Below are 27,939 nucleotides of genomic sequence, written 5' to 3'. Positions count from 1 at the left end.
GAATGGTGAGTGGGGCATCCGTGCGTACATTTGTCTGTATGATACTGCCGGTTACGCCTGATGCGGGACAAGGTTAGACTAAGAGGAGCTTCGCCCCCTAAAAAATCATTCATGCTCATGGTATACCGCCCCGCTTTACAGGGAAACACCTTGTATCTTCTCGCTTAACTGAGCTAATTGAGTAGCGCGTAGAGACCGTTTACCTGCCGCCTACGGTCGCATCCACTGGAAACGACGGTGTCGCAAAGCGGCTCCTCTGTGCCATCCGTGCGCGCGCTGTTCTGAGAAAGAGAGGCAAGGCCAGCGTGCATGCAGTGAGCTGTTGTGCCCCGTCGGCTGGGTGGCCCTGGAATTCCGTATGCACAGAGGAGGGCTGCTCGTGTCGGAGATCATTAGCGCCGCACTTACATCATGGGGGGGGGGAGGGGGGGGGCTGATGGTCTTCCCGTTGCCATAGCTTCCCCTATACCGGCTAGCTGGTCCGCGCATTCGGGTAAAAGAGAGAGAGGGAAGGGAGCTCCGCTGTAGCGCGTCCGTGAGAGCTGATGCCTCCTTTGTTCTCTCTGCCTCGGTCTCTTTACGTGGCGCCTCCTGATGGCCCCCCTGTGAACAATGCAATACCCTTCCTTTCACTCTCTTTCGCTGACCAGTCTTTCCCGCGGTTGCCTGGAGATGTTGTCATCCCGGCCCAGGCTTTGTTTTCTCTCCGACCTCGTTTTCTTTTGCTTTTATTTTCCTCATTGCCGCTGTTCAAAGGGCAGCTCGCGGAGTTGCCCCTTGGCCTTTTGATTGTTATCCTCCTCCCCCCCTCTGACGGGATTGGGACCTCGTTTTTTTTTTCGCTATTGGCCTTTTAATTTCTCACCGCGTGGCGACGACGCTGATTGGTCATGACGCGTACGCTAGTCGTTTTCGTGAGCAAGACTTGGATCCGTAAGCTAAGCGCAGTCTAGTTCCACATGCGTGCCCGCTGCAGCTGGGCGCGAAAGAAAGCAAAAAAAAAAACGATGAAAAAAAGAAAAAGAAACGGTGGTTTATTCACCCTCATGGGGCTACAGGAATGCTTGAATTTGAGTTGGTGTGATTTCTCGTTAGTAAATATGCCTACTGTGCGGTATCACATGAAAGATCTTTGAGTAATAATTTTCTACTCGCCTAACTGTTCAGTACTACGCTTCCGGGATTGTTTAGATGATGTCCGTCGTATTGGTAACATGCATAATGCCGTACACGGAAATATGGTAGGTTGGTCATTATATTCGCACTTTCTAAGTTGCTTGTAGTTGCTTGGGAGTGATCCTTCGGTTGGCTTTCGTGTTGACCGAAGAGGCGAAGTTTACGCACCAACAGAACCTTCGTTTCTGTCCATCCTGAAAAGGAAAAGTTGGTGGCCTAGTGCTATTAAAGATGTTTCTTTTATCTGTCGAAGGTAATTTAAAGGAAAAGAAAAGGGAGTTGCCACCTGCTATTTCTTAGCCCCAATTGCTACGCCGCTCAACTTGTTTCACTCTGTCGTGCTTTGAAACCACAGCGTTCGACGTTGCGCTCTGACTGAACGCAGCGTTGCCCACGCACGCACACGGCCTTGTGTAGAGGTCATTGGTTCCTCGCACGAACGCGCACTTCTCGTCCCGCTGTCAGGAACCGCCATCGCGCGCGCACACAACGTTGAAGCTGTGTTCCGTAGTTAAGGGCGGACACGCACACTGCTGCCGCGCGCATCAGGTCCTGATGAAGTAGACGAATCCACCGGGCTTGCCCTTGGCGAATGTTGGCTTCAGCGGCAGGAAATGGTAGCGCGTGGCGGGCGGCGGGTCGGGCGACGCGGGCTCGAGCGCGTAGACGGGCTCGCTGCGCGGCGGTGGCGGAGCCACCAGGTTTCCGTACTCCTCCTGTTCGCGGGGCGACTTGAAGAGGCCGCCGTGAAAGATGAGGAAGTTGTTTCGGGACACGCGGTCCGGGTCCAGGGCGTCTCCGCGTCGCCTCGTGAAGCGGCCCTCGCGCTTTATGCGCTCAAACTCCAGGATACTGATGCGTTCGTCGTTGAACTTGAATATCTTGGGGTACTGCGGGCCGCGGATGTAGTCGTACTTCGGGAAGCCGCCTGGCGGAAGCCTCGCCTGGGGCCGCGGCGGCGGTGGTGGTGGCGGCGGAGGGGGAGGCGGAACGTGCTCGACCACGGCCGTGGGCGGAGGTACCGGGTCCTCGATGAAGTTGACCACCGGCTGTAGCAGCGTGAGAGGAGGTGGCGGGGGCGGCGCCGGCGGCTCGGTCAGCTTGGGCGGCGGGTGCAGCAGCAGCTGAGCGGCGGGGCCCTTCGGCGCCGAGAAAGGGTCCTCGAATAGCCGCGGCAGCTGCGGGATGAGCTGGAACAGCGTCTCCGGGTTCTCGCGGAAGCTGATGGGCACCGCGTTCTGGTCGAACACGCCGCGGTACTCGAAGTGGTTGGGCCCCACGTTGGTGAAGAAAAACGACGCCTGCGCCTTGGGTCCGTGCGTTGTGGTACCGTTGCCGGAGCTCTCGTTCGCGGCGGCTCGCGTGCCGTTCTTGCTGTCCGGTGAAAGTGTAACCTCGAGCGGAATCTTGGCACCGCCCAAGGGCTTCCGCGACCTCGGCGCTCCTTTGATCTTCGGCGACGCGGTTGGTCGCGGCGTCGTCACCTTCGACGGTGTTCTGAACTTGGCCAGCGGCGGCGCAGATGACGGAGGGATGGTCGGCCGTGGCGCTTGCTGTGTCGTGCGGGGCTTCTTTTTAAGACCGACGATGTCATCCGGAACCAGGCGTCGTCTCTGCGGGCCGCCTCGGCCGGCCGTCGTCCGAGTCGACACGGTGGGCGGCGGCCTCGCCGAGACCCTAGGCCTGGCCGTCGTGGTCGGGCGCGTAGCGTCGTCTAGCCGCGTCGTAGTCGTCGGCGGCGCGACGACCGTCACACCGTAAAGCCGCGGCGGCTTGAGACGCGCCCCGTACGGCAGATAGTCTGTGTTTTTCTCCTGGCCCTCCGGCAGCTGCTGTTTGCGGCTCGCCGTCGATATGCTCTCGGCGGCGGCGAATCCTCGACCTCTCGCCGCCTTCGGTCGTGCCGGTTCCGGTGGCTGCGCCCTCAAGTAGGCGTCCATGGGGTCGACGGGCTCCGAGGCGCGGCTCGGCGGCACGACCAGCACAAGGCCAAGCAGCAACAGCGACACAAGTGGCGCCTGCAACATCGGAAAGACAAACACGAACGCCGCTTAGTCAAGTGTGTGCCGGAGTTACGGCTGGCGGTGGTTAGTGAAATCTGAAAAACTGTGGTGAACAATTTTTTTTTTCTCAATCGAGCTCGATAGTGACGAGAAAGTGGTGCGAGCGGTGTGGCTTTCGTCTCAAGCACCGACCGCGTTCCACGCATAAGAATGAGCACGACCTTCTGTGACCTCTGCCCCCGCTCGAGAATGACCAGCGTCGGGCGCGCGGCCAACGCACGCACGCCGACGGTCGGTATGCACTTGCTCATTTGCATTTTACTTTTTTTTTGGAACGTCTATTTCTCATGCTGGACGATCTCTCTCGCCCTCCCTATGCAATATTGCCGATAACAAGTCTGCGGCCGCGAAACAGGAATTTTCTGTTTTTCCCAGAACGCCTGCCTCCCTGTCCTGTCTGCCGGTACCTCCTTGTGCGGTCTAGCCCGGACCACAAACATGCCGGATACGAAAATAAAGATTATTCATCATCACCCCAGAACGCGGCCGTCTCGGGCTCTCCACACTGCGTCCATTAAGTTGAATCACCACGCCGGCAATCGTTTTGCTCGTGATGCCGTCGATTCCGTAGGCAAGTGCTTGCTTAATAGACGGAGTCGGCAGGTGTCGCCGCTGTGGTGAGCGCGGCGCAGTACGGAATGCCGCTAGGTAGAGCGGTGCTGACGCAACCGCGGCTGAGCGAACCAGCCCCTTCCTCCTCCGGCCGCTTGGGTACATCCGCCGAGGGGGCAGTGCAACGGCGAGCCGCTCGACAAGGTATACGCGAACAAAAACAATGCGGCCGTGCGAATTCGCGGCGCCGCGACCTGCCGGTTCGAAAGGTTACAGGAGCAACGGGCGTCGATGTGCGGGTGAGGACTGTCGGGCTTTCGACGTCCTTGCCCGGCGGCGGCGGCGTAGAAAACGAACGCGCCCTTCTCACGCTGCTTGTTGCGCTCGACGTTGACATTGTTCGGCTCGTTCGTTTGCCGAGTCGTTTAGTGCGTCCTAAGCGCCGTCGTTTGCATAGCAGCCGTGCCTACACTCTAAAAAAAAAGAGCGAGTAAAAAGGGTGTACTTTTGTCCCACAAGAATAATCGTCATCTATCATTGCGTTCCATCCTTGCGCTATCGCCCCGCGCCCGGTACATTCCGGTCACGATCGGCATGCCCATTATCAGGGTTGCATTGCATTCTCGATAGGAAAGTGGCCAGCGCCGAGTTTTCAAGAAAGGAAGCGCACGCAAGCGTGATGACGATTATTGTTGTGGGACAAAAAGACACCCTTTTTTACTCGATGTTTTTTTAGAGGGTATATGCGCCTTCGCCGTGGCCCGTGTATAAGCGCTGGTCGCGCACTTTCGCTGCGATCCGTTGTCCCTGGCCTCCCCTCCCTTTAGGGTTGCCGCCTGCAATGAACGTACGGCGGAGGAACGGATCTCGCGCGTGGGCAGCGCTTGTCATCGAGAGTCGCCGTCGCCCCGAAGTATTATAGGCGGTCGCCATTGCGGCCTCCCTTCTAATATTATACCCGTCATCTTTCCATCGAGGTCGAACCCGAGTAGCGTTTTCAGCGCTCGCTGACCGCAAGCCTTCCCCCCCCCCTTTCTTTTTTTTTCTTTTTTTTTTTAAATGTGCGTCGTTCACGACCCCCCGTTCATCCGCAGCTCTTGGCGATTGTTGTGGGGGCCAGCGCGTGCAGAACTTGGAGGACTCGGGAATATCGTGCGCGATGTCGTAGACGGCGATCGTGCGTTGTTCTCACGCCCCCCCCCCCCCCCCCCGTAGTCGGCCTTGTCCTTACGCGCCGGCGTTGCCGAGCGTCGCCTGTCCTGCGCAGTGGGACTATTTCTCAGCGCCTTGCCGATCTGATTGGTGGGCGCGTGTACCATCCGGTTGGTCACAGCGACCGTCGTCACTTTCTCGTACATAGCCTGCCGGGAGCCAGACGCACGTGTCGCAGTACATTGCGTGCATGTATAAGCGAAACCGCGTCGTACTCCGCGTGTTATTTGCTTAGAGACTAACGGCTAAAGAAAAAATTTCGAAGCCCCCGCCCCCCCCCCCCCAAAAAAAAATCAGATGCTGGCAATGTGAAGCATGCCTCCTTCATAGTTCTACGTCTTAAATACGTGAGGGTGCCACGAGGAAACTTAGTAAAGCTAGAGGCCTTTCTGCTAGATGCTTTATTAACAGTAATTATGTATATAGACGAAACGGTGAAGCTACGAATTCACACGTCTCCGCCTACTACAATGAACTGTGTCAAGACTACTTGTGTAGTGGCGCTCAGCATGACTTCGTTATGATCATGGACATGGTTGGAGGGGAGCACAAGCGTACACTGTAATATCGGCAAACGTGTAATTACTGAACGTGAATCACAAACTACGGTAATTGAAAGTGGTTCACTGATTCATTTCTATGTCGGTGCCGCCTTGACCGCGGGCAGCATGTTGTAGCGCGTATTGGGCGAGACTACTTCTCGTGTACCTCCTTCGGCGGCGGCGTGTACGCACCAACTTCGGAGGTGCGCGCATTTCTTCAGATTGTTTTAAACTCGGTGTGCACATTGGTGCGGGCTCAACTAGCGGCCATTTAACGTCGTCGTACCGGGTATTGTGCTGCAGAAGATCACTTTGCCGAAGAACGTGTTCAGCGACCGTTCGACGTGAAAATGAACACAACCAAAAAAAAAAAGATTATGCGCATGAATTTCGCGTCTAATCGATTTTTATGCGAGGATTGAAGCTCACTGGCGGCAGAATAGTTAGATATTTTTAATTACATGTAATTAATATTGAGCACTGAAACTTACAAAACAACACATTACTCTCTTTGTTGGAATGAAATACTGAGTGCCCTGGAATCGTGCCATGCGATTTTGACGCCATTGTAGAGAGCGGATCATAATTCGCCCCCTTTAAGGGGTTGTCTTCAGTTTAGCCAAATGAGAAGCCTCGATGCAGCGTGGCATGCTTCGCGGGTCCTGCGCTGTAGCGTCCCGTCCCGTCGGAGTCATTAGAGAGTTTTAGTACTGCGAAATGGTGCTACGTACGCATCACGCAAGCGCCTTGCGTTACGTGGCGTCGTTTGCCACTAATCTGCTTTTAGTATACGCCGTAGTACCCGCGTACGTAACGAGTGTGAAGCGTGTTGCGTCATCTGGTAGATCAAAATAGAAGTACGTGTTGTTGACAGCCAATCCAAGTGTTATAGCCAGATTATGGCCATATTTTAAGCCACAGAGCCGGTCGGTGCTTGCCTTGCATGCCGCCATTTTGCAAAACGAAGTCTCGCGCTGTCGCGAACTTGTTCGAGAGCGGCGCGATCAGCTTATACGTACGCACGCACGCATCTCATGCGTGCGTACGTAGCGGCTGCGTACGTAACGCGATACGTGCGCGTTGCGGTCTGCGCATGCGCACTACGCAGAACGTGGCGTCCTTGCGTACGCAACGCCGCCACGTACGCAGTACTAAAGCTCTCTATTGTCAGCGGCGGAGTCGCTTGAATAGCGGAGCTCGCTCCTTCCGCATGTGTGGGCGAAGACGACGCGCAGGTTCCGATCCCGCGTGCGCGACTTTGTCGACGCGTGCGCTGCCCCCATTCATCGCGACGCCGCCAGTTTTGTCGCCGCTTGAGACAAAAGGGGTTCCTCCTCCTCCCCACGCCGTTCAAGGTCCCGTCGCCCGCGAGCACACTGTGCGTGACCTGCTTCGCCGACATGAACGGGGGAGTCAGCCTTTTGCATGCGTCACGTGGTGTACGATCGGGCAGGGCACCCTTCTTCGCGTGGGCCACCGGAAGTGTTGTCCTCCGTCCGTCGAAGAATGGACGACTCTCAACGCTGGCCCAGGTCTTATTTCTCAAGACACAGAATTGAACAGAACCCAGCACCATGCGAGACATTGTGATATACAATCCTGCGTAGTATGAATATGGTCTACTGTGGAGTGGCCTGCACGAAATCCCGCTTGGTGCTTTGGTTGATTGAACTCTTATGTCGCATTTATTCTATCGGCCATGGTCTATTGTGGAGTAGCCTGCACGAAATCCCGCTTGGTCCTTTGGTTGATTGAACGCTAATGTCGCCCTAATTCTATCGGCCTGTAGTTTTCCTAGCCCTTGACGTCTCCTTTCTTATAATATCATGTTGGCGCTTTTCCAATATTCTGGTACCCTTCCCGTCAAGAGACACTTCGAATATAACGTGGCCAGTTTTTTTTTCATGCAATTTCTCCGCCATTTTTCAGTAGGTCCGTTGTTACCTTATTCTCCCCAGCGGCTTTGCCTCTTTGCATTCCTTCTAGGACTTTCCTCACTTCCCCTGTCGTTTCTGGTAGGATGTCGAATTCTTCACGGATATAACTGCTTCTTGCGATATCATCCTGGTTGTTTAGGCTTCTGTACAGCCGAAGCAACCATTATGTTGGAAGTTAGCGCCTGTGCCGTGTGTCCTCTTCTTGTGTCCCCGTTTCTTAGCGCTATTTTCAGTCGTCACAATGCACCAACAAGCCCAAATTTTGACAGTGTTCTGTACAGCTCTCTGTTAGAGCTTCTCCGCCACCTCAACTCTCCTATCCATATTGATTATGACATTGCCTTGCTTGGCCCTTAATGCATACATCCGATTTTCGCCCATGCGCAAGTTTTCCTTCGCAGCTTTTGGGCTTCTGCCACTTTTTACAGTCTGCTCAATTCTCACCATGTTATCTCGCTTCGCGTTTCTTCCATTGTGGCCCTAAGCGCACATTAGGCAATTGCGTTTAAGTGACCCCTCCGGACGTTTATCTCTAGCTATGTTTGCTGCTTCGCCGCGTGGCACTGCACCTTTTCGTTCTCGCAAAGCGGTAGCGTTTAGAGGGCTCGGTCGTCTCCGTGGGAGGTACGCGAGGAGAACGTGCCTGCCGTTGCGCGTTCTCCGTTGACCAACATATACCAGCCGAGTCGGAGATGTGGGCTTTCAATTAACAAAAAAAAAAAGGGGGGGGGGAGGGTTCGGCGCAGCTTAAAAAGGGGCCTTACAGAGCCTCAGTGACTGCACTGCCCGCGTTGTACGCAGCTCTGGGTAACCAACAGTGCGAAGCGCTCACCCGCGGGAGATAGAAAGCTTATAGCGCCACGAAGACCTCTTTTTGTGTGTGTTCGCGCCGTGTGTGTTGCGTGTGTGGTCTCGCGGCAGTTTGCGAATGGTCCACAAAAAATAATGACGGGCCTCTCTCTCTCTCTCTCACCGACACTGCCATCGAGGCGCTGTTGCCGTAGAAGTAACAATCCATGCGCCGGCGCCGTAAAAAACGCTGCTCGTGGCGGCGTCCGTACAATGGCCAGTCCCTCTTCCAGCACGCGGTAGTCGAAGCAGCAGCCGCGTCGACCCACGATGTGCGCCCACTCCCCGGTATTGTTCGCAGTGCGCGCGCGCCCTGAGTATCACGTAGCTAAATCTGAGATATTAGACGCTGATGTCGCCGGTTTTCGTTTCGCTCACCCACTTTGCCTTCGGGGGCTGACTTTTTTTTTTTGGGGGGGGGTTGCAAACTGTTGCGCTTTTTTTTTTTTTGGCATCGGAGTGGTAATTTTAGCGAAACGGAACGTACCGTCTGAGTAATCACGTCCACCTTTTTAGGATGCCTCGATATGCAGCAGCGCCTCCGGTTGACTAGATACTGTCGCCCATCGCATCCTGCACGCCATCGGGTGCGCGCTTTCAGGGGGGCTTAGCATACGTAGGCGAGCGACACCTCATATCTGCCTGCCTCCCTCCACTGACTGTTATCTCCTCTGTCTACCACGCGGCATTCCATGCATTCTCGACGTTGTCTGTGGTGCTTTAGCGGCGCGAAAATGTTGATTTCGCGGGAAGAGACGTCGGCTGGCTGGTTTTCGTTTTTTTTTTTTCTTACAGGCCCGCTCTCCTTCGCGGAGGCCACCAATTTGGTTGCTTTATGACGGCACACGCCTCTTTCGTTCTTCCTCTGCTCGTTCGCTCGACGTTGGGGGCGGAGTCTAGAAGAAGTTTCTGAATGCGGTGAAAAGGAGGCAAAAAAGGAGTTTCCGCGTGCCCCCGGCAGCGCATTTGTGTGATCCTCTCCTCTCTGTGTCACCTTGTGGCACGACGCGGAAGACGACGACGACGCACTTCTTCACGTCGCGTTAACGGACTGCGAGAGTGGTTTGAAGGCGCGTGGCACTTGGGAAAAAAATTTACCACGGAAATTAAACGCGTTTGTGCGGTATTGCGCGCTGTCTCGGCCACAACTGGCCTTGGCGGCGGCGTTTTCTTTGAAAACGGCCTTGAAAGTAAAATCCTGGAACTATGAGCGGCCCGTTCCGTCGCTAAGCCCAAAGAAAAAGAAGAAGACTCATTTTGTGGCCAACTTTTTTCGTCGCGAGGGAAAAAGTCGGAGCATGCAAATTGAAAGACCCGATAGGCTGCTTCCAAGACCTATTTTAGATTAGAGAGAGCATCAGAACCGGTAGCGACGCCCGCGGTACCGTATCGGTCATAACGCGTTAAAAATGGGGCAGTTTGCCTTCGTTTTGCACGGCCCGGCTCGTAGCCAAGGCTCGGATGATATATCGTAGTCATAGGTTGAGGGCAGCTATATAGTCGTAGAAGTCGTAGAAGTATTACGGCTTGGTGGCGCTAGTCACCGCCCGATCTAAAGCGTACAGCCATATCCATCCATCCATACATCCAGCCGCACACGCGTCCGAAGCGTCGACGTTGGATGACGGGGTCGGTGTCACCTTACAATTTCACTTTCCGGTTTTATTACGTCGGTGTGTATTTGGCCCAAAACAAGTATATGCAGTTGACGGAAACGTGTCACCTCGCACCCCAAAGATGCCGCGCGAATGCATTCGTCCGCCATGAGCCGCTATTCCATTCTCTCGCGTTGAACGTGACTGCCAACGCTGATACACAATGCCGGATAGGCTTACCCTGAGGGCTGACTGTACAGCTTTGCACACTGTCACGGCTGCGATTCCTCCGTCCGCTGCATTTTCGTGGAGCTGAATAATTAGATGACTCGCTTGCGCGGCGTGCGGTTTTCAGTGCCAGTTATAGTATAGCCCTACCAGATTATGGAAGTAGTGGTCCACTATGACTTTCGATAGATCGTGTGCTGCTTTATGACGTGGAATCTCCTCACCCAAGCTCTCTCTCATCGTTTCGCATGCCACAATACGAGGATGACCGCAGATTTCCCGCGCGCTGGCCTTGTGTGTGCGCGCATTCACCTCCATTAGTATAGCCAGTTCCGTCGAGAGCACGTGCCCAGATTGGCAGGCTCGCATTAATACGAGTAGGATCCAGCGGAGGCAGTACCTTGCCGGTTTTCCGCTTTTTACAACCGCAGACTGAGGTCCTTGCGGGATGCCGATACTGCTTCGTCTCCAGTCGATGCGTACACGCGTGGTATTGGAGAAGAGTCGACCTTCGCGGCCGTGATGAGCAGCTTGCCCCTCTGGTGGTTACCTCGTTTCCTCTGCGCACGGATATGCTAATTGGCTTTACTGCGGCCGTTGCTTGCCCGTCGCTTCTGCGGCTACCGCTCGCCTCAACGACGACTCGATCGACTGGCCTCGCTTTTTTTTTGCCTTTCTGTTCCTTTCATTGCCCGTCTTTCTTTCGCTCTTCGCCAGCGACATGGTCCGAGCGTGCTCCGTTGACAGACTGGCTACCTGCAGCTCTGCTGCCTGCCTCTCGCTTCCACTCCAGAGTCGTGGCGCATTCTCTCAATGCGCACGCATGCGTTGTTATTGGTTATTGCTGTCGTAATAGTACATTATTCTGTTTGAACAGGAAGATGGATAGGCCCGTTTTTTTCTCTCTCTTGTAATTCGAAGCGTAGGGCGGGAAATAAACCAAAATACGTAATTTAAAAAAAAATGGGCTGAAGATAGAATCGGCGTGCTGCAGGCTAGTCTATTTCAGTGTCGACTGTCGGCGTGGAGTCAAATCAACTTTTCCGCGCACTGCAAGTGCATAAACTTTTGTCCATCCTTGGTGTATTGTAGCCGTTCGCTGTCCCCGTTGACCACTTCCCTAAAGCCGTGAGCTGTCGCATGCGGATGTGTGCGCAGCGCGCTGGAGAGGGGAACGAGAATAGGCAGTGAAATTTGGACTGCATTGTATAAGGGACGATACATACGCAAGGACGGCATATCTCGTGGATATATCAGGGTATGAATGGAAGGTGACTTCACTTTAGCGTTTTTGTTATATTCGCGTGCTCTTTTTCTATGTTTCTTTCTCTCTTTTCTTCGTTTCACTGGTCATCCCGCGCGGTAGATGTCTTTCTTAAAAATCATAAAATCCACTCCGTTCTCCACTACGAATACCACGGAGAAACCGGATTCCTGTTATAGCCGTCTTGCGTTCACGATTACGGCTGTCGTGTTTGCGCGACTATCACAGTGATATGAGTGCTCCTCCAATTGCTTCATGCTGCTCCGAAGGGCAATATTTTTTGGTAACTGCTCCAAACCTGCTCCGGAATGACATTGGGGAAACTTGAAACAATGAAGTTAAACCATGTGATTATCCAGCAAGCCTAAAAAAAAGGGGGGGGGGGCTGTATACCGTCATTTAGTATACATCTTGTATAGTAGCTGTATACTGGAATATTTACAATGCTACACGTAGTCGCATTTTCTATGTAGTTGAATATTTTTACCTTACAAGCAGACTCTTTAGTCGTACTAGCCACTAGCCGCTGCTGTGACAACTTTGGTATGTGACCGACGACATTTAGTACTTCCATTGGCTTTGACTTCGTTTATGACTCAAGAACGAGCATTTCGAATGTTAATTTATTTAGCTTATTTTATTTATTTTCGAAAATTTTAATGTGACTGCTTTTGCGAAATATGAAAACAATGAGTTGTGTTCAAAGACCATCTGTTATTATGATTCTTGAAATTTGCAGTGATTACTTTATGGGCCATGTGTTTAATAATATTAATATATGTAAGAGGCTTGCATGATGCATTAAACTGTAGGAGTCGTTCGGAGCCCCGCCGTGGTGGTCAAGTGGCCAAGGTACTCATCTGTTGACCCGCAGGTCGCGGGATCGAATCCCGCTTGCGGCGGCTGCATTTTCGATGGAGGCGATAATGGTGTTGGCCCGAGGGCTCAGATTTGGGTGCACGTTGAAGAACCCCAGGTGGTCGAAATTTCTGGTGCCCTCCACTATGGCGTCTCTCATAATCATACGATGGTTTTGGGACGTTAACCCCCACATATTAGGAGTCGTTTCGAATATTTTTGTTATTTGCTCCGAAGACACCAATATCTGCTCCAAAGCACCAATTCTTTCTGCTCCAGAATCGGCTCCAAAAATCAAAATGCCGCTTCCATCACAGCAGACTTCTCTTTCTTGCATTCTCTTTTTGTGTACCCTGCATTTTTGTCGGGCTGCAAATTATGCTGTGCGCCGTCAACCTTCACGACTTTCTTTTGTTTTCTTATCTATCTATCTATCTATCTATCTATCTATCTATCTATCTATCTATCTATCTATCTATCTATCTATCTATCTATCTATCTATCTATCTATCTATCTAATTTTCCCTAATTTGAGTGACCATGCTTCCTCGCACATACGATGTGAATAAAACTCCTTGTGCCATCATGTTCACAGAAGTATCGAATACGTAGTGTTCCGCCGCGTTGTACTGCCGGAAAGGCACGGTCCATTGTGTTTGCCGCGAAGCGCGAACGTGTTATGAAACGGGCGGATAACTTGCCCCGCGAGCCCAGCGCGGCAAAAATGAAATAATTCCGCGCGCGTTCTTCGGCCCGCTACGAAGCTCCTAACTGGTCCGAGCGGCGGTATTCGGAAAAAAGAAGGTCGCGCCGGGGTCGGCCACGGCGGCGTGGGAATCCGCCTCTGCGGCTGGCTGCAGCGTGGCTGCTGCTTGCTCCTCGGACCTGCCAACCGGCGGCGGCCTGCTGATTGCCCGCCGGTCGGCCTTGGTCCAGCGCGTCCTCCCGCTATAGCTTTTCACCGGGGCCGTCCGAATGCGCCGATACCGTGATCGATCCGCGAGGCGGCCGCGTTTCCTGCGCTGGATCATCGGGGAATGATCCTCCTCCGGCGGCGCGAAACGCATCTTCCTTTTTTTTCCCTCCTCGGAATTTATTTATTTTTTATTTATTTACAAGATACTGCAGGCATGGCGCCCAAGCAGGAGTGGTACAGGCAGTAAGGCAATCGAGCCAAGCATCGCACAGCATACAATAATCCAATCATCACACTCATACAACAATAATGCAACCAAGCTTATCATGACAGCAATGAATTAAGTGGGATTGCGAGAATCGCATTTGCGTGAATCGCAAAGGGAAACAACATGGCACTGAAAGTAAGCAATCAACAAAAAGGATCAGTGGATAAAAAAAACTGCAAAACATTTTTTACATCCTCAGGAAAACATGTGCGTCAATAGAATCTGTCGACAGCAGGGCGGTAAATTGTTCCACTCACAGATTGTGCGCGGGAAAAACGAAAATTTGAAGAGATTAGTTTTGGAGAAATACGGAGTTAAGGCAAGGGAGTGTGAATGTTAAGGCAAGGGAGTCGCCGTGTTTACAGGCGACTAATGTCAAGTCAAGTCAAGTTTATTAAATAGTTCAGTTGAGTTACATGGTTAGCGTTATTACAGCAGGAGGTCCCAAAGTGTCAGAGAAACTGACAGGGGGTCTTTTGTTTCGCACGTTGCGCATGATTCGGCGCCTCGTCTTGGGGCACTTGCGCCGGATGATGCTCGCTCGGTTTGAGGGACAGCCTTTATTTAGACGCTTTTCGCAAGGGGCCTTTGTCTCGTGTTCGGGGCGGGTGCATTATGAGACCTTTTTTTTTTCTCGATAGGGTTTTCGTGGTCACAGAAGAGGACATAGGCGTTTTTCCTTTTCTATTGCGTGAGAGCGTGCGAACCATGCCGAGGCAGAATCCGAGAAGTACTTGCGGATAATCGCCCACCCAACGCTAAGCACATAAACCTCGCGTTTTCCTTCTTACACTCCTGTAAAGGCACATTCACCGCGCATGTATGTGGTATTGCTGTACTTGAAGAGCTGAGTGTTATGTCTTGATTGTAAGTTTGAGTTCAGTGCATTGTTAACTCATCCTCATAGTATATGATGGTTTAAGGTGTCACACCAATTTGTTTACTAGCAATGAACAGTGCAGATACGTGGGACAGGAAAGACTGGCAGGACTTGGTGCTGGCTATCAACATGATCGTTTAGTTAGCAGGTGCAAAAATGTATGCTCTTCTTGGGGAAACGGAAATAACAAAAATGGAGGGAAGGGTGTTCAGCGCATGCGTCCCAAGTATTATCTATGATGATACAAAGATCAACTGCGGAGATACTTTGTCTTATTGTTGGCTAGTAAGATTGGTGGTACCCTTACACATGATGGCCCAATGGATTAAATTGCGAGTTCTTCGTAGCTTTCCTGGGCGTGGCTATCACGATATCTGCGCTGTTTAGGTGGGCGTCTGAAGGACTGCAGCCACATTAGGCACAATGGAATAGGCAAATTTCTTCCAGTAGGAGCCTTGAGGTTGTTCTGGTAGCAGCCGGTCGCTGATGCAGTGACCTCTATGCCCCACGTAAAGCCCTCCGCTGGAAGTAGGTGCCTCGTACATCACTTCGGTCTTGCAAGGCAGAAACTGTGTCGCGCGATGTTTCTCTCAAATGGAAGGACTCGGGCGAGGGGCATTCACAATGAATCTGGGTGTATCGACGCCGAAAGCACCGCCCTTACGTTAGCACGTGCAGCTGCCTTTTTGATTTTCTTCAGCACGCCTTGTAGGTATAGGATGACCGCCACTCCTGCCCTGTCCGTTTAGCACGAGGTCTAGCCATCTTACAGTGCCCCTTGAGGAGGAATTCGGCCAGCCCCGATAGGAATTGGTCAGAGAAGCATCATTGCATCGTCACTGACTAGTTGGGGCGCATGCATTGAACCCTTGAGAAGCGTATGTATTTGTGTACCTATACGAGATGAACGCTCATGTTGTTAGCCATCTCTAAAGTCCTGGCAGTCGTTCTTGTCCCGTGTGTTAGCGCTGCTATGAAGCCAAGCTAATAAGGTCAAGTTTGAGTGAGACTTGTTGTGGGGCGAGTTGGTTAATAGGGCACATTTTCGAATAAACAGCTGAAGTTTAGCGCCTGGCGTTTCTGTTCCCTCCTACATCATTTCTCGAATCTGTCTTTTTCAAAGTTGGTGCTGTTGTGCGCCCCACTTAAGCTCAAGTTTATACCCTTTTAAATTACACCACAGTGTGCTGCGAGAGGCTTGTCATGAGCGACTGTGCGATTCAGTTACACGCTTCTCTCTGTTTTTGTAAACCATTCGTAATTGGCCAGCAACACGGGCTGCACCCGGAAGTCTTGACTTGAAGCTGCGTCTTCTGACACTCACTGCTTTGGACCACCACGGCGCTTTTATAAGCGCCTATGCCAATTTCCTTTTCATCTGCTTCCTCTCTGTCTGCTGCACAACAGCGCGCTTGAAATGGGGAAGGATAGCTCTGAACTTCCATACCTCCTCGTTTCTTTAATTTATAATTTCATAGAAACCGAGACGCCCACGTTGTGTTTCTTTTTAAAACGCTTTTCAGCGCTTTAATGTTCGTTGAAATGACTGTGCCAACGCAACTACACCATTGCCAACTAATTCCGCGGAAAAGAATCGGTGCATGCATTAGCGTCGTCGTGGATCGTTCCAGGACAGGCCAAGGTTGGGAGGCGCACTTTTGCAAAACCCGTGGGCGACCCGGCTCTCGCGCCTTTTTTGACGGCAGCTCGCGCCGGTATCAACGCCGTCGTCGGTCGGTCGTCGAGCCGGTTCTCAACGGCTCCCGACGTTGCCGCCTTGGTTGACGGCTGTACAAACACGCGCACGTCGTTTGCCTTTACGCTAAGGCGACATTTGTCCGGTAACTTCGGTGTTGTGTCTATTCCGCTGCCGTTGACGTATACGTGTATAAGCAGCGGGTCCACGTGGCGTTGCTTTCCAGTAGCGGGTATAACTCTTAGCGTAACATCGTTGCCCATGATTTCCACATTGACCGGGACTTTTCTCTTGAAACGCGTCCAGTCTGGCTAACGAATATCGTCTCTTCTTTCTTTTTGCGACTGTGGAATGTGTGTTAACTGAACGCGCGTGCCTTCTATAGACCTCGTTTGCTGCGTTTTTTCGCTTTTAATTGCCGTTCTGATGGCCTTCTGTGGACTACTACACGTGCGGGGATCCTTTTTTCGTGATGTTCTCCCTTCTCCGCATACAGACCTCGTGCATTCCTTTTTTTAAAATTCGCTCATTCACACTCGCGGCGGGGCGGGAGCGTGTTGTTGCAAAATGGAGGGGGGGGGGGGGGGGGCGCTTCGTGTGGGGCGTACGACGCAGTGGCCAGCGCGCATCGTTAGCCGCAGCCGAGCCGAGAAGGGGTCGCGGACGCCGTGCGACACACTTTCGGGCCTTCTTCATTTGTACTATACGTCCCATATCGCCTGGCGCCGTAATAACGGTAATTTCGCCGTGCCGAGTCGCGTCTGCCGTTCTCCCGTATTTCCTTCTTTTGCCTTCCCCCCCGTCGTCGACGCCGCCGCCTTTGTTTCGCCGTCTTCTCGCGACGACGCCTCGGCCAACGGTGACAGGCCGTCGAGAGAAAGGATCTGTGTCGGGCTTCCTTCCGGCGACTTCTAGCTGCTGCCTTCTCGACGTGCTTCACTCTTAGTTTCCCTGCTGGAGAAAAGGTGTGTCATTATCGTCACTCGCCCGTGGCATCCAAGGGTCTCCTTCAAACCGTCCAACCTGCTGGTTTTGTCCTCGCCGCCGGAACTACGACAGAGCTTGCTTTCCCTGGTTCTATCGTTTTACCGATTTCTCCGCTAACTTCGAGCCTTCTGTGTGCCGCTTCCGCAACGTCGTCTCTGAATGTCGTCCACTTTTTTTTTTTTGCTTTCTTGCTCGTTTCTTCGTGCCTTTTTAACGTGGAAATGATACGCCATTGATATTCCGTTTTCTGTTACTCCTCGGCGCCTTTTTCTCAACTGGTCCGTACGGAATGGCCGTAATAGTGACGCTCCCTTGTGAATTTCGAAACTTCAAAGTTCCGGGTGGCGCGGACGTTCCTCCCCGCTTTGCGGCCTCTTTTACCTCCAGTGCCTTCTTTCCTGTCCGTCTCGCGATGTTCGGACAGGTAGCTCCGTTTTTTTTTTTCCTTTGCCCTTGATGCTTGGGTGGTACAGACGTCTACCCCTGCGCTTGCTCGTCATTTTTTCCTCCCCTCGTAATAACGGTTTTCCTTAGAGATAAGAGACGAAACGTGTTGGATGCGTGTTTTCGTTACATCACCGCTCGAACTTTGGCTACACTCCAGTTCTCTCTCATCCTTCTTTTTTCTTCTTTCTCCGCTGTCGGACAGTCTGGTTCTTTTCAATCGACGCTTGCGCGTCGTGGACACCGCCTCGCTGTCGCTTGATTACTGGTCTCACGCCTCTTGTCGCCGTCCCCTTGGCTCGCCGAAATGCCATCATCAGCTCCGACCACTTTAGCAGTCGCCATTATGCCGTTCGCATTATTTCAACGGCACGTCGGCGGTTCGATTATCGGAACCTCGGCGCGGTGTGCCAGCAGTCGCCGGAGAGTTTATTCCACGCGCGTATACCTCGAGCGATGCTGCGCCGCCGAGTAAGTACGTACTGTAACATGCCCGGATGGCAATGTGCCGTTCGGGCCGAAGGTTGCCAAGAAACAAAAGAGGGGGCGGGCGGCGTACGTAGGCGGGCAGGTTTCGGGTGCCTCGTAGCTGGTATGCCGATAATGCCCTAAACGGTGGTCACGACGCGTCACACACTCGGAGGCGCCAAGGGAAAGGGAGAACAACGTCGTGGAAAGGATGGCACGCTCGGTTCGTGTGCAACCGGATCGACCCTTCCCTACTTTTCATTGTCTGAAAGGCAGGAGGCAGCTGGCTAAGGACCAGTATCGCACGTGAGCGACGTGTACTGTCTCAACGTTACTGCTTGGGAATGCCGCGCGGATAGAATTGGTGGACACCATTCCTTGTAGTTTGGTGATTGCTGTTACGTAATTGGTGTGGAGTATGTTGCGTTGACTTATAGAGGGTCTTTCGTTTTGTGGAATGTGCACATATCTGTTGATAATAGGAAAAATATAATAAAATTGCAATGCTTTTTGCACTTACCAATCTTCATGCCTTTCGCATGAAGGTCACATTTCATGGTCCAGGCCGATCAGTGTAACGCAAGCACTATTTTAACCTAGGTGATTAGGAACAAACGAAAAATTGTTTCATTTCGTAAACAATCTATAACTGCTACCCAGACACCGTTTTCGTAACTTTGTTCGTTATGTGTTGGCATCTGCATAAAGGAAGAACATCTCTGGTATGAGTTTCGGGCGTTATGGATGCGCTAGCTATACGCGGGGAAGCAACGTGCGAGCGGTTTCACCTGCTTAAGAAAGCATGTTCGCCCTTGGCGAAATCTGTCAACACGTCCGAAGCAGGCGAATACCGATCGCTGAGAGACAAAAGTGGGCATGGTAGCCTTAACAGTTCGCTTTCGTTACGCCTTCGAGAAGCACGCCCACTAGTATCGTGAGAGCAAATTTTTGGGACGCTCGTTCTCGCCAATGCGTGTCGCGCACCAACAACGTGATTCAGTCTACGTCACTGAGCCGAAACCTTGGCACTCGCAACAGTTGTTCTCGGGCACGAAACGCCCTCGTCCGTCGTTCTCCGATTTGTTTTTCTTGTTGGGCGAATATTTGCGGCTGCTGCCATCGCTTCTCTACCTACGAGAGTGGATGTGCCCGCGCGACTCGTCGACAGATTTCGCCTTTGGAAGCAGTCGCTCGCTGTTATTTGTCAGAAACAGTAAAATGGCCCCATTTTGCATCTGGGAGACGCGGAGAGTGTCACGCTCTCGTACGCGCCTTGAACGCAGTATTGTTATTCGCAAACTTGCCTGGCGTAGTGAGCCGCTGCAAAAGGCACACACGAGAGAGCTTCTGCGTGACACGGGAAGTTCGCACGTATTCTTGGGTGGCAACTTTTTGTTTGCTGGCGCCATTGTCACTGTTGCCCGGAAGGCCGCGGGCTCGAATTCCGACCGTGACGGCTGCATTTCGGCGGAGCAGATATGCTAAATGCCTTAGGTGTACGTTAAGAAAGCTTAGGGGATTGAAATTTCGAAATCCCTCCACTACCATCGTCGTACCGTGATTTTAACGCGTAAATTACCTGTAAGCATTGCTGTCTTCTATCTCAATTCTTTGTTTCTATTGTACGTCATGAGACAGGCCCCTGCGCATGCCGCCAACATTAGGAGATAGCCGATCCTTATCTTTTTTATTGTTCTTTCCCACGTCGTAGTTTGGCGATGCCCGTGCCGGCTGCGCAACGGGATTTAGTCAGCCACGCTGTGCGTGAAATAGCGGCTGAACGGCGGAATCCTGAAAAGGTGCCTGCCGTCGCCGCTCCTCCGTGTTTCCGTTTCGTATTCATGCGTGTGCCCGCACCGTGGGCGGCGCCGCTTTGCGAGGAAAGAGTACGACGACCACGTCTTAACCTTGCTCGCCGTGGGGTATAGGCCCCCGGAGCGCGATCGCAGTTCCGAACACCAACCGAGAAGCCTCCGCGTGCGCTCGCCCATGCGATTAGCCCAGTTGGGTTCCCTCCTGCGTCTTCTCCCATATACGCGCTCTCACCCCCCCCCCCCCCCGAGCTTTGGCTTTCGCGTGTCGAGCTCCTCTGTGAACATTCTCATCCGCTAACACTGGCACGGGGTCGGGCTACTGTGCGCCATAGAGTTTCTCAAAAATAACTATAGGGCACTCTGGCACTGCGATTGTTCAGTGACCATGGGAATGATGGGTAGTACACACATTTGCCTAGTCTTCGTACTTGCGGCTCCGTTTATTGCTGTGTTTCGGTTTTGTTTTGAAAGAACGAATCCTTGTGAACTTTAGTGAGTTGATTCGAAATGATAAGCCTAAAAAATAAGGTGTTGAAGCGCAAACGGTGAACATTTGCTAATTTGTTTTCGTGAAAAAACAGCTCCAAGCCACACGAACACACACGGAGCCAGAAGCAGGCCAGAAGTACGAAAATTAGACAAATGTGTGTACTACCCATCATTCCCATGCTCGTTGAAGCGCCGTGTGTTGCAACTCCCATAGACACTAGCGCCAGAGTTCCCTCTAGTAAGTATTGTGGGAAACTCTGTGCTGTGCGCCTTTCGCCGAGTGATGAATGCCGTCGCGTGACGCGCAGAGCGTGCCTTCTTCCGCGCTTGCGAGATGAGGCCGACGCGGCTGCCCAAATTATTGGCGACGTGGTTTCGTCGCGTCTTGTCGCATGCCCGATTTCATTTGTGATCCCGGACGCCAAATTCGTCTGCCGCATTCACGTTACGCGTTTTGTGCCCCGTATATCGGTTCCCGTTGGCCCGTTGTAGCTATACGTTGCCCACCGTCGAAGGGGTGCGTCTCGCGTTTTCTTCTTTTCCCCGAACAATGCGCGGACACTTCGCGGCACGAGGTCTTCCGTGTGTATTGCGTTCCCCCAGCAGTGCAACAGCGCAAGAAAGGGTCGGAGGGTGAGCTCTGCTTTCAGTGCACGTAAACGACCTCTTCGCCTGTACTCGCTGTGAAGTGCTACGAGGAGAGTGTTTTTGGTGATCACTTCCCGTGTGCTCGTTACGGATCAAGTAGGGAAAATCGCCCGCCGCAACGGTGCCTTTCAAGGCGTAGCTACTCGTATCGTGAGCGCCACGAATGTTGTTCGTTAATTTAATTTGGTGTTCAGTTTCATTCGAGTCTCCGCTGCAAGTAGCACCTTAACGATGCCTATCTAACGTGTTTTTTTTTCTTTTTCCTTCAACCTATAGCGCGTATTTTATAACCGGTGGATTGAGAACGCGATGATGTTGGGAGAATATGAGAAGATTGTGCTCTGAAGCGCCGCACTCGAGCGAGTTGGTAAATACGGTCCCAAGATGGCTTTTTTCTAGAGTGGGTACAAAGAGGACTGTGCTCCATCCAGCTTCGACGTATGGAATGACGCGGCCTTGTCTAACCTTCCGTTGATCGACACCGTGCACTCCGCTTCGTTCGCTCCTTGCCGACCAGTTCTGCGTCGGCGTCCTTCGGTATTGTAACGCGATCGGCCTTTCGCGACAAGCCGAGCTCCCGTTCCGGCCCCGTTGGAATTGCTGCGCATTCTTGCGCCTGCTGAGGAGTTGACCCCCTGCGCTTGGCCGTCACTTCGCGACGCCGCCTTGACGGGCGAAACACCTTGCTCGTTCCGCCGAACATGAGAGTTGCATTCGCGTCGGGCCCGTCGATCTATAAATAGTTGGCGTCCTTCCTGCCTTTGCAGGAAGCCGCGCTTTGTTACTCTTGTAATCTTGTGGCGAGTGGCGCAGGAAATCGGAAATACGAGAGGGCAGTAAGCAATCGAATCTCTGCCACCTGCGAATGACCGCGCTACTGTGACGTCTATCAGTACGATAGATGTGATACGCGGCGTGCCTTGGAAGTAGTGTGTTTCGATACTGCGGTGCGCCGTAGTGTCACAGACTAGTGATGAGCGACGCGGCGCTGTTTTATCTTTCATACTCGTGGCCGTGATCTAACGTTAGTGGCTGTCGGTGTTGTGAAGCGCGCTCCAACAGTTCTTGGAATACGACGTTGCTGGACAAGAAACCGAACCGAAACTGTTTGACAAATGCGGCGAGTTGGGTGGGTTGTTATAGTGGCATGATGAACAATTTTATCGCCAAAAAGACGAAGACAAAAAAAAATGTAGAAGTCACACCTCCTGTCACTCAACTTTTCCTTTCCTTTTTTACTTACCCCCCCCCCCCCCACCTTTTTTTTTTGTGGTCACCGCGTAACCGTCAGGCATTTTGATAGGCATGTGCCTGGCACTTCGTTTGTAATAGGTCGCGTTGCTTTCTGATGCACCTTGTCATCATTTGGGCAGTGTTAGCTTGGTGTATGGTCTGCTTTTGATTTGATGTACCGTGCTTAGTGTACCTGCAATGTTGCATCTGTAGGTTCTGTACACAGTGTGCCGTCACTTTACGGCCGTTTAACACTTTTTTGAACATTTGTGTTCAAAAGGCCGCGTATTCCGGACGCCCCTCTTTATAGATGACTAACTTCCACTTCACTGTCAGTCGGATAACGTGCACTATCTGGCTATGAGTAATCATCTGCCCGACGTTGGCTCGAACGAAGCGAGCTGCACTGCAAACTGCTGAGCTCCTCCCCCCAGGTAAACCCAGGCTCCGACATCTGGGCCGGTAGCGATTGCCTTGCATTGCGGATCTTCCTTGTATGGAATCTCGTCGCTGTTGTGCCTGTTCCGTGTTGAAACGCTTGCTCTGGCCGAACTCCTTGCGAGCGTTATGTAAATCTCTGATGAAAAATTTTCCCCTTCGAGTTTGCATCTCAATGGCGCTGCATGCCGTAACAATATATCCTCCTCCGCCTTGCAAGCGCTTAGGTGGATGAGCGCGAGCCGCTGCGCGTTCGTTTTTTCCTCCCGGACTGCCATCGTTAGCAATCGAACCCGTGACCCCTGCTGCGCGACTCTATTTTTCGCCGCGATCTCTTTCGAGAGTATGCTCGTGTGCATTGCGCCTGCCTACTCGCTCTCTTCTTCTTCCTCCTCTTGCGCGTTTCTCTGGGCTAAATGTATATAAGGGCGCAGTGATGCTAGCGCCGTGGCGCGAACGAAACAAACGAGTGGGGAGAAGAAGAAAAAGAAAACGGGCGATGCCTTCTCCTTTCGAAGCTGCTTGCACGATTCGACCTTTCGGGTTACGTTGTCTCTTCCGGCTGTGCCCAGCGTGCAAGCCAAGACGGGCAATCCTCGGTGGAGACGCAGTTCCCTTCTTTGTTCGCCTCCTTTTGCTTGGCCAGGTGCCGTCGTTCACTCCTCTTCGTGCTTCCGTTGTTGCGCTTTACAGTTGTCCGCGTCACTTTTTTTTTTTATCTTCGCGGTCATCGGTGAAAACCGTTACGTGTTTTTCTTTGCCTTTCGCGGTTGCCGCCGGAAATGTTTGTCCGTCATTGAGGCCGTGTTCCACAGCCGTCGCATTGTTTCTCCTCGTCACGGAGGGTGGCTTATGGACTCGCCATTCGTGCTGTGGCCTCGCGCGAGTCGGACGCCGGTTTCCATACCGCTTCCGCCCGGTCACCGGCGGCTGGCTCATTGAACAAGTGCCATGTTTGCGTGTGTTTAGCGTCGATGTCGTGTGACCGAGTGGTACTGTACAACTCGTCCTACTATAGCAGATGAGCCGGTCATGGCTATTCCGAAGCGAATGCTTGTTAACTTTGTTTTACGACCGTGCCACTTAGGTGCCCTCTGAGGTCGCTCGTCGCATATATGAACGACGGCGAGGCTTTTGGCGTCGGTGCTTCCGATTACCGACTCGTTTTACCAGTCCAGTTAATCCAGTGACCACTGCGGCGCCGCTCGTCCCTCTTCTCTCAATGTCATTGCTTTTTTAACATTTCCACTCGGCCGTGGAAAGTCCGCGGCCCTTTCTCGAGTGTTCTCGCCTCACTCTCGTTTCGTGTCCGGTAACTCTCACGACTGCGCGCTGGCTGCCTTCCTTCGGTGTTGAAGAAATATTGATTTGTCCGCTCCTCGAGTGTAATGAAAGAGCTCGAAGGTGCCAGTTCCGGCGATAGCGGTGATAAATGACTGCTTATTGCTGCTCGGACAATGGGGGTGGTGATTGCGTGACTCCGCGGGGATTTGCGCGCCGTGAATGAGTGCACCGCCGCCGACTAGAAGCGGGAGAACAAGGGGGGTACAAAGGTGAGGGAAGAATCGCCCGCCGCTGGTTTAGCGAAGTCCTTCATTTGCGCCCTGCTGGCCCTGCTGCTTCCTCGCTCTCGTTGCGGACGGCGGCAAGGCTTCATTTCGTGTCCTTGCGATTGCCATTGTAATGCCCACTGCTGCTGCTGCTGCGACCTGACGACAAGCGAAACTGGTCTGGCTCGCTGCTGCTGCTGGCATCTTCCCGCGCGTCGACTCTGAACCCCTTTTGTGTTGTCCGTCTCGTTTTGTGTCGTTGCGTCGTTGCTGCCGATATTAAAGGGCGCTGCGACTCTGCGGGCGTTGCACGAGCACTGTGGTTACTTCTTGCGAAACCCCTTTGCGCGGTGGCGTTCCTCCGTCGCGAACACCATCATCCATCACCGCCTCGGGCAGATTTCATCGCGTGCTGCTCGCGTTTCCCCCCAGTTTGAGGGTCGATCTCTGAAGGTCGTATTTCTCGGCCCTGCCGCCCGATAGGGGTTGAGTCACGAGCAGTGCAGGGGGTCATGTTTACTGTAACGTCCGCTGCGCGTGTGTGTGCCTCTATTGAAATCGTTTTATGCCTTTCCGTCGTCGTGCTTCGCGAGAACGTTTCCTCTGGCGCGGCTTCCTTCCTACCGGTCGTTTATGCCATATTCGTGGCATGTTCGGCGGGCGGTCCGTCAACAGTCGTTGCCTTCCGATTCGCTTTTTTTTTTCGTCACTAAGAGTAACAAACCGCGCCATCAGGGGTCATTACCGACCGACGCCTGTTCCCTTTGGCAACCTCTAATTCTCGTGTGAACATCTGCAACTGCGCTTAAGGTTGTGTGTATAGTTGAGCGAATGCACATTGGAATAGTGAAATTTAGTAGCGTGGCTACCGCGCGGCTCCCGGAACAAAGTGTTTTCTAACTTGTGGCTTGTTTCTTGGTAGGTGACGTGTAACGTTTGGTAGGCACCAAATATGGTTCATTGGAACAAAATTTAAAGACCCAAAAGAAAACTGCTCGCGCAGGGGAGTTTATTCGTTGCGAAATTAACGCAGCGAAGCTAGATGTAGACACGAGTGGAAAGACACGGCACCGTCTTTTAAGCAACGTCTCGTGTGTGACGTAAACTCATGCACTTGTTAGAAACGCCAAACTTTTGTTTCAGTAAGGTGTTTGATAATGTTCTCTCAAGCAATAGCCTCATGTACGCGTGTTTACCAACCGCAGGCATTGTTTGCCGAAACACTCCGTGCTAAGCATGTCGCACTCTATCCCAAGCTGGTGTATTGTAGGTTCGTAATATTCCTCGCCGTTTACAGATGGAACTCGGATAAAACTGCAAGCAAACCTACTGGAACAGCCGTGCCCGACGTGGACAAAATGCGTCCCCCTGCCCCCAAGCACACGGGCAAACTTTCTTTTCTCTCTAAAAAAAGCGCGCTCTTCTTCGAGCTCAATTCGAAAAGCAATCGTACGTCTTACGAGTTGAACTCGTCCCGATTGCGATGTTATATTGTCCAATAGCGTTGGAACTCGTGATAGCGATTATATAGACATAGCCTGATTACTAATACAGTCGTTTTGAAGGGTCATTATAATTGTATTTTCAGGCTGCCCTTCTCTCAAGTTTGAGCGGCTGTTAAATGCGGGGCCAATTACGGAATCGCATTTTCGCCATGGCTTTCACCTCGCTCTAGTGGATGTCTTTCCAGCCCATTCCTTGTGCGCGTGCCAACGTTCGTTCAGTCTGTGCAGTGTGTCATCCTCTTCGAGGGGGAGGCTCCTCCTTGCGCCGCCTCAGGGCGGCGATAAAGAATCCACCGGCCGGCCGCTTGGTTGCCCTTACTGACCACTGTGCCCTCTCCAGTGCAGGCTTCTGACGCAACCTTCGTGTCCGCAATGTAGCAGCCACCCGCGAGCGGATGCGGCGATAGTGCGATTGGGAAATGCTCGCTTCATCGCTGACCGTGGCTTCCCCGGCTTGGCGCGCTCCTCTGATGTGGGCTATCGCTGCAGTTGCGAGTTACGAACGGCTAGCACTGCTGTCTCGCCGGCCAGTTTTAAGATTTGCATTTTATCTTAATCTGCCAGTGACGGCTTTTCCGGCTTTACGAGAGTAGCCGGAACGCTTGTAGCGGCAGCTCCGCTTGTACGGCACTGTAAACTCGCCACGTTTTGTCGCGTACGAATGAATCACGCGTACCTTGCGGCGAAGATGCTCGGTAATAGGGAGGTTTAGAATAGCGCGCCGCAAGCCCTTGCGGTGCGGTCGCTGCCACTGCGCATGCGTCGCAACGCGAGCTGCCCTTCGCGCCTGCGGTCTGCCCGCACAATTTCCGAAATAGCGTGCGGCTCGCAAAGCAGTAGTGTGGAGGCTATGTGTAACTTCCGTGCATTTGGGTTTGTGGGGCGAGGGGTGGCAAACGCTATTTGAAAACTCACATGGCGCCCGCAATGCCTGCGAACGTTATCCTAAACTTCCCTAATCTCCTGCCCGCGCCATAAATTTCAATTGCGCCGCACAGATGTGGTCTTACCTGTCGCCTTGCCGGGCGCAAGGTTGTCGTCGTCCGCATGGCTCCGTATATCTCCTGGTCCGATGAACCGCGAATAAGTGTGTATCCGCAGTAGTTGTAGCGTTAGAAGAACAGAGTGGGATGTAGGCTGGTGTGGTGGTCGCAGTGCGTGGTGGGCCGGTCAACTGGCGGCGGGGTCCGGCACGCGAGCGGCTCGGGACTGGGGCAGTGCGCCGCGACGGCCGCTTCTCCGCCGCTTCTTGTCTCTCATCATATCCGATGAATGGCGCTTTCTCGTACGCTGGCAGCCTGTGACGACGACGCCCGTCTTGGCGAACGGTTGGTCGCCGAGGCCCCGACTCTCGGACTATAAGACGGGCCTCCGTCGTTTCGGGAGCACGACGTGGTCGTCGCGGAGTCCACTCATGACGCGGCGGGGCCCGCGGAACGAGCCGGTCCTCGGGATGCGCGACCGCTGACTGACGGCGATGCGGCCCGGCGGCAGACGCTCCCGGAGAAGAGTCGGCCGCCGCCGCTCTCTCCTTGACCCGTCGCCGTCCCTCGCCTCGCGCGGGAAATTCGGGCTCTCTCTTTCTTCTCGCGCCGAGCAGCGCTTTCTCTCCGCATCATAGCCGACAACAAATGCGGCGTGGTGGACAACCCTTCTCCAGAACCCCATTCCTCCGCGTCCGTCCATTTCAAGTCTGGTGCCCTCACTTTCGGGAAGTGGACGGTTCCGTGCGGTTTGTTGTCATTATGCGATTATCGCGAGCTTGTTTTTTTGTTTTGTTTTTTTTTCGTGACGGACTCTTCCGTGGCGACGGAGTAGTGCCATTAATTGGGCGCCCGCCGCAGGGCCTTTCTTTCCATCGGGCTAGCTCGCTTCGCTCGTACGATGCTTCTGAAGGGCAGCTTATCTCTGCTCTTCTCAATGGACCTCCCGACGCTGAATGTAATCTCGGGTGCGGTGCACTTCTTCGGAACCGCTCGTTGGCCATGTCTGTCCTGTGCGCGCGCTTGGTGTTCGTCCTCTTGTTCTCCGCTAATTAGCGCCGAGGCGAACCAGCCCTCCCGTTCCAGTCGGCGGGCATCGTAGTTTGGTAGTCGAGGAATGCCCGTAGGAAGGTCGTTTGAGCGAGACCGGTCGTACAGCGTCAACGGCAACGTCGAGCGAGACAACGCATCCCATGTCTTTGCTTCGGGTTCTTCAAGACGCTCTTGTGCTTTTCTTTATGACGGTGGTGACCGAGACTGATGGGATCAGATATATGCGTGCTGTGCAGGATGCCCCATCTTGCTTCAGCGGCTTGACAGTGATTGAGCGGGCCAAGGTTCCTT

General features: G+C 53.0%; 2 protein-coding genes across 2 annotated transcripts in view; one reads left to right on the top strand and one right to left on the bottom strand.

The window, feature by feature from the left end:
• Naa15-16 (N-alpha-acetyltransferase 15/16) overlaps positions 1-27,939 on the top strand; it is a 120,327-nt gene that overhangs the window by 35,885 nt on the left and 56,503 nt on the right. The window lies entirely within an intron of this gene.
• LOC142780822 (uncharacterized) lies at positions 1,238-26,805 on the bottom strand. The gene is made up of 2 exons (XM_075882171.1): positions 26,623-26,805; positions 1,238-3,194 (listed from the first exon to the last, which is right to left on the bottom strand). The coding sequence occupies exons 1-2, from the start codon at positions 26,659-26,661 to the stop codon at positions 1,722-1,724; spliced, it is 1,512 nt and encodes a 503-aa protein (XP_075738286.1). The 5' UTR covers positions 26,662-26,805; the 3' UTR covers positions 1,238-1,721.

This window comes from Rhipicephalus microplus, chromosome 2 (assembly GCF_043290135.1).
Source record: "Rhipicephalus microplus isolate Deutch F79 chromosome 2, USDA_Rmic, whole genome shotgun sequence".
Taxonomy (NCBI): Eukaryota; Metazoa; Arthropoda; class Arachnida; order Ixodida; family Ixodidae; genus Rhipicephalus; species Rhipicephalus microplus.
Note: the sequence above shows the minus strand (reverse complement) of the source record. Positions and strands in the feature narration are given on the sequence as shown.

Coding starts and splice junctions, on each gene's coding strand:
- LOC142780822 (XM_075882171.1), bottom strand. CDS start 26,661: ATGCGGACGACGACAACCTTGCGCCCGGCAAGGCGACAG. Junction 3,195..26,622: donor TGCGCCCGGCAAGGCGACAG/GTAAGACCACAT, acceptor CCGATGTTGCAG/GCGCCACTTGTGTCGCTGTT.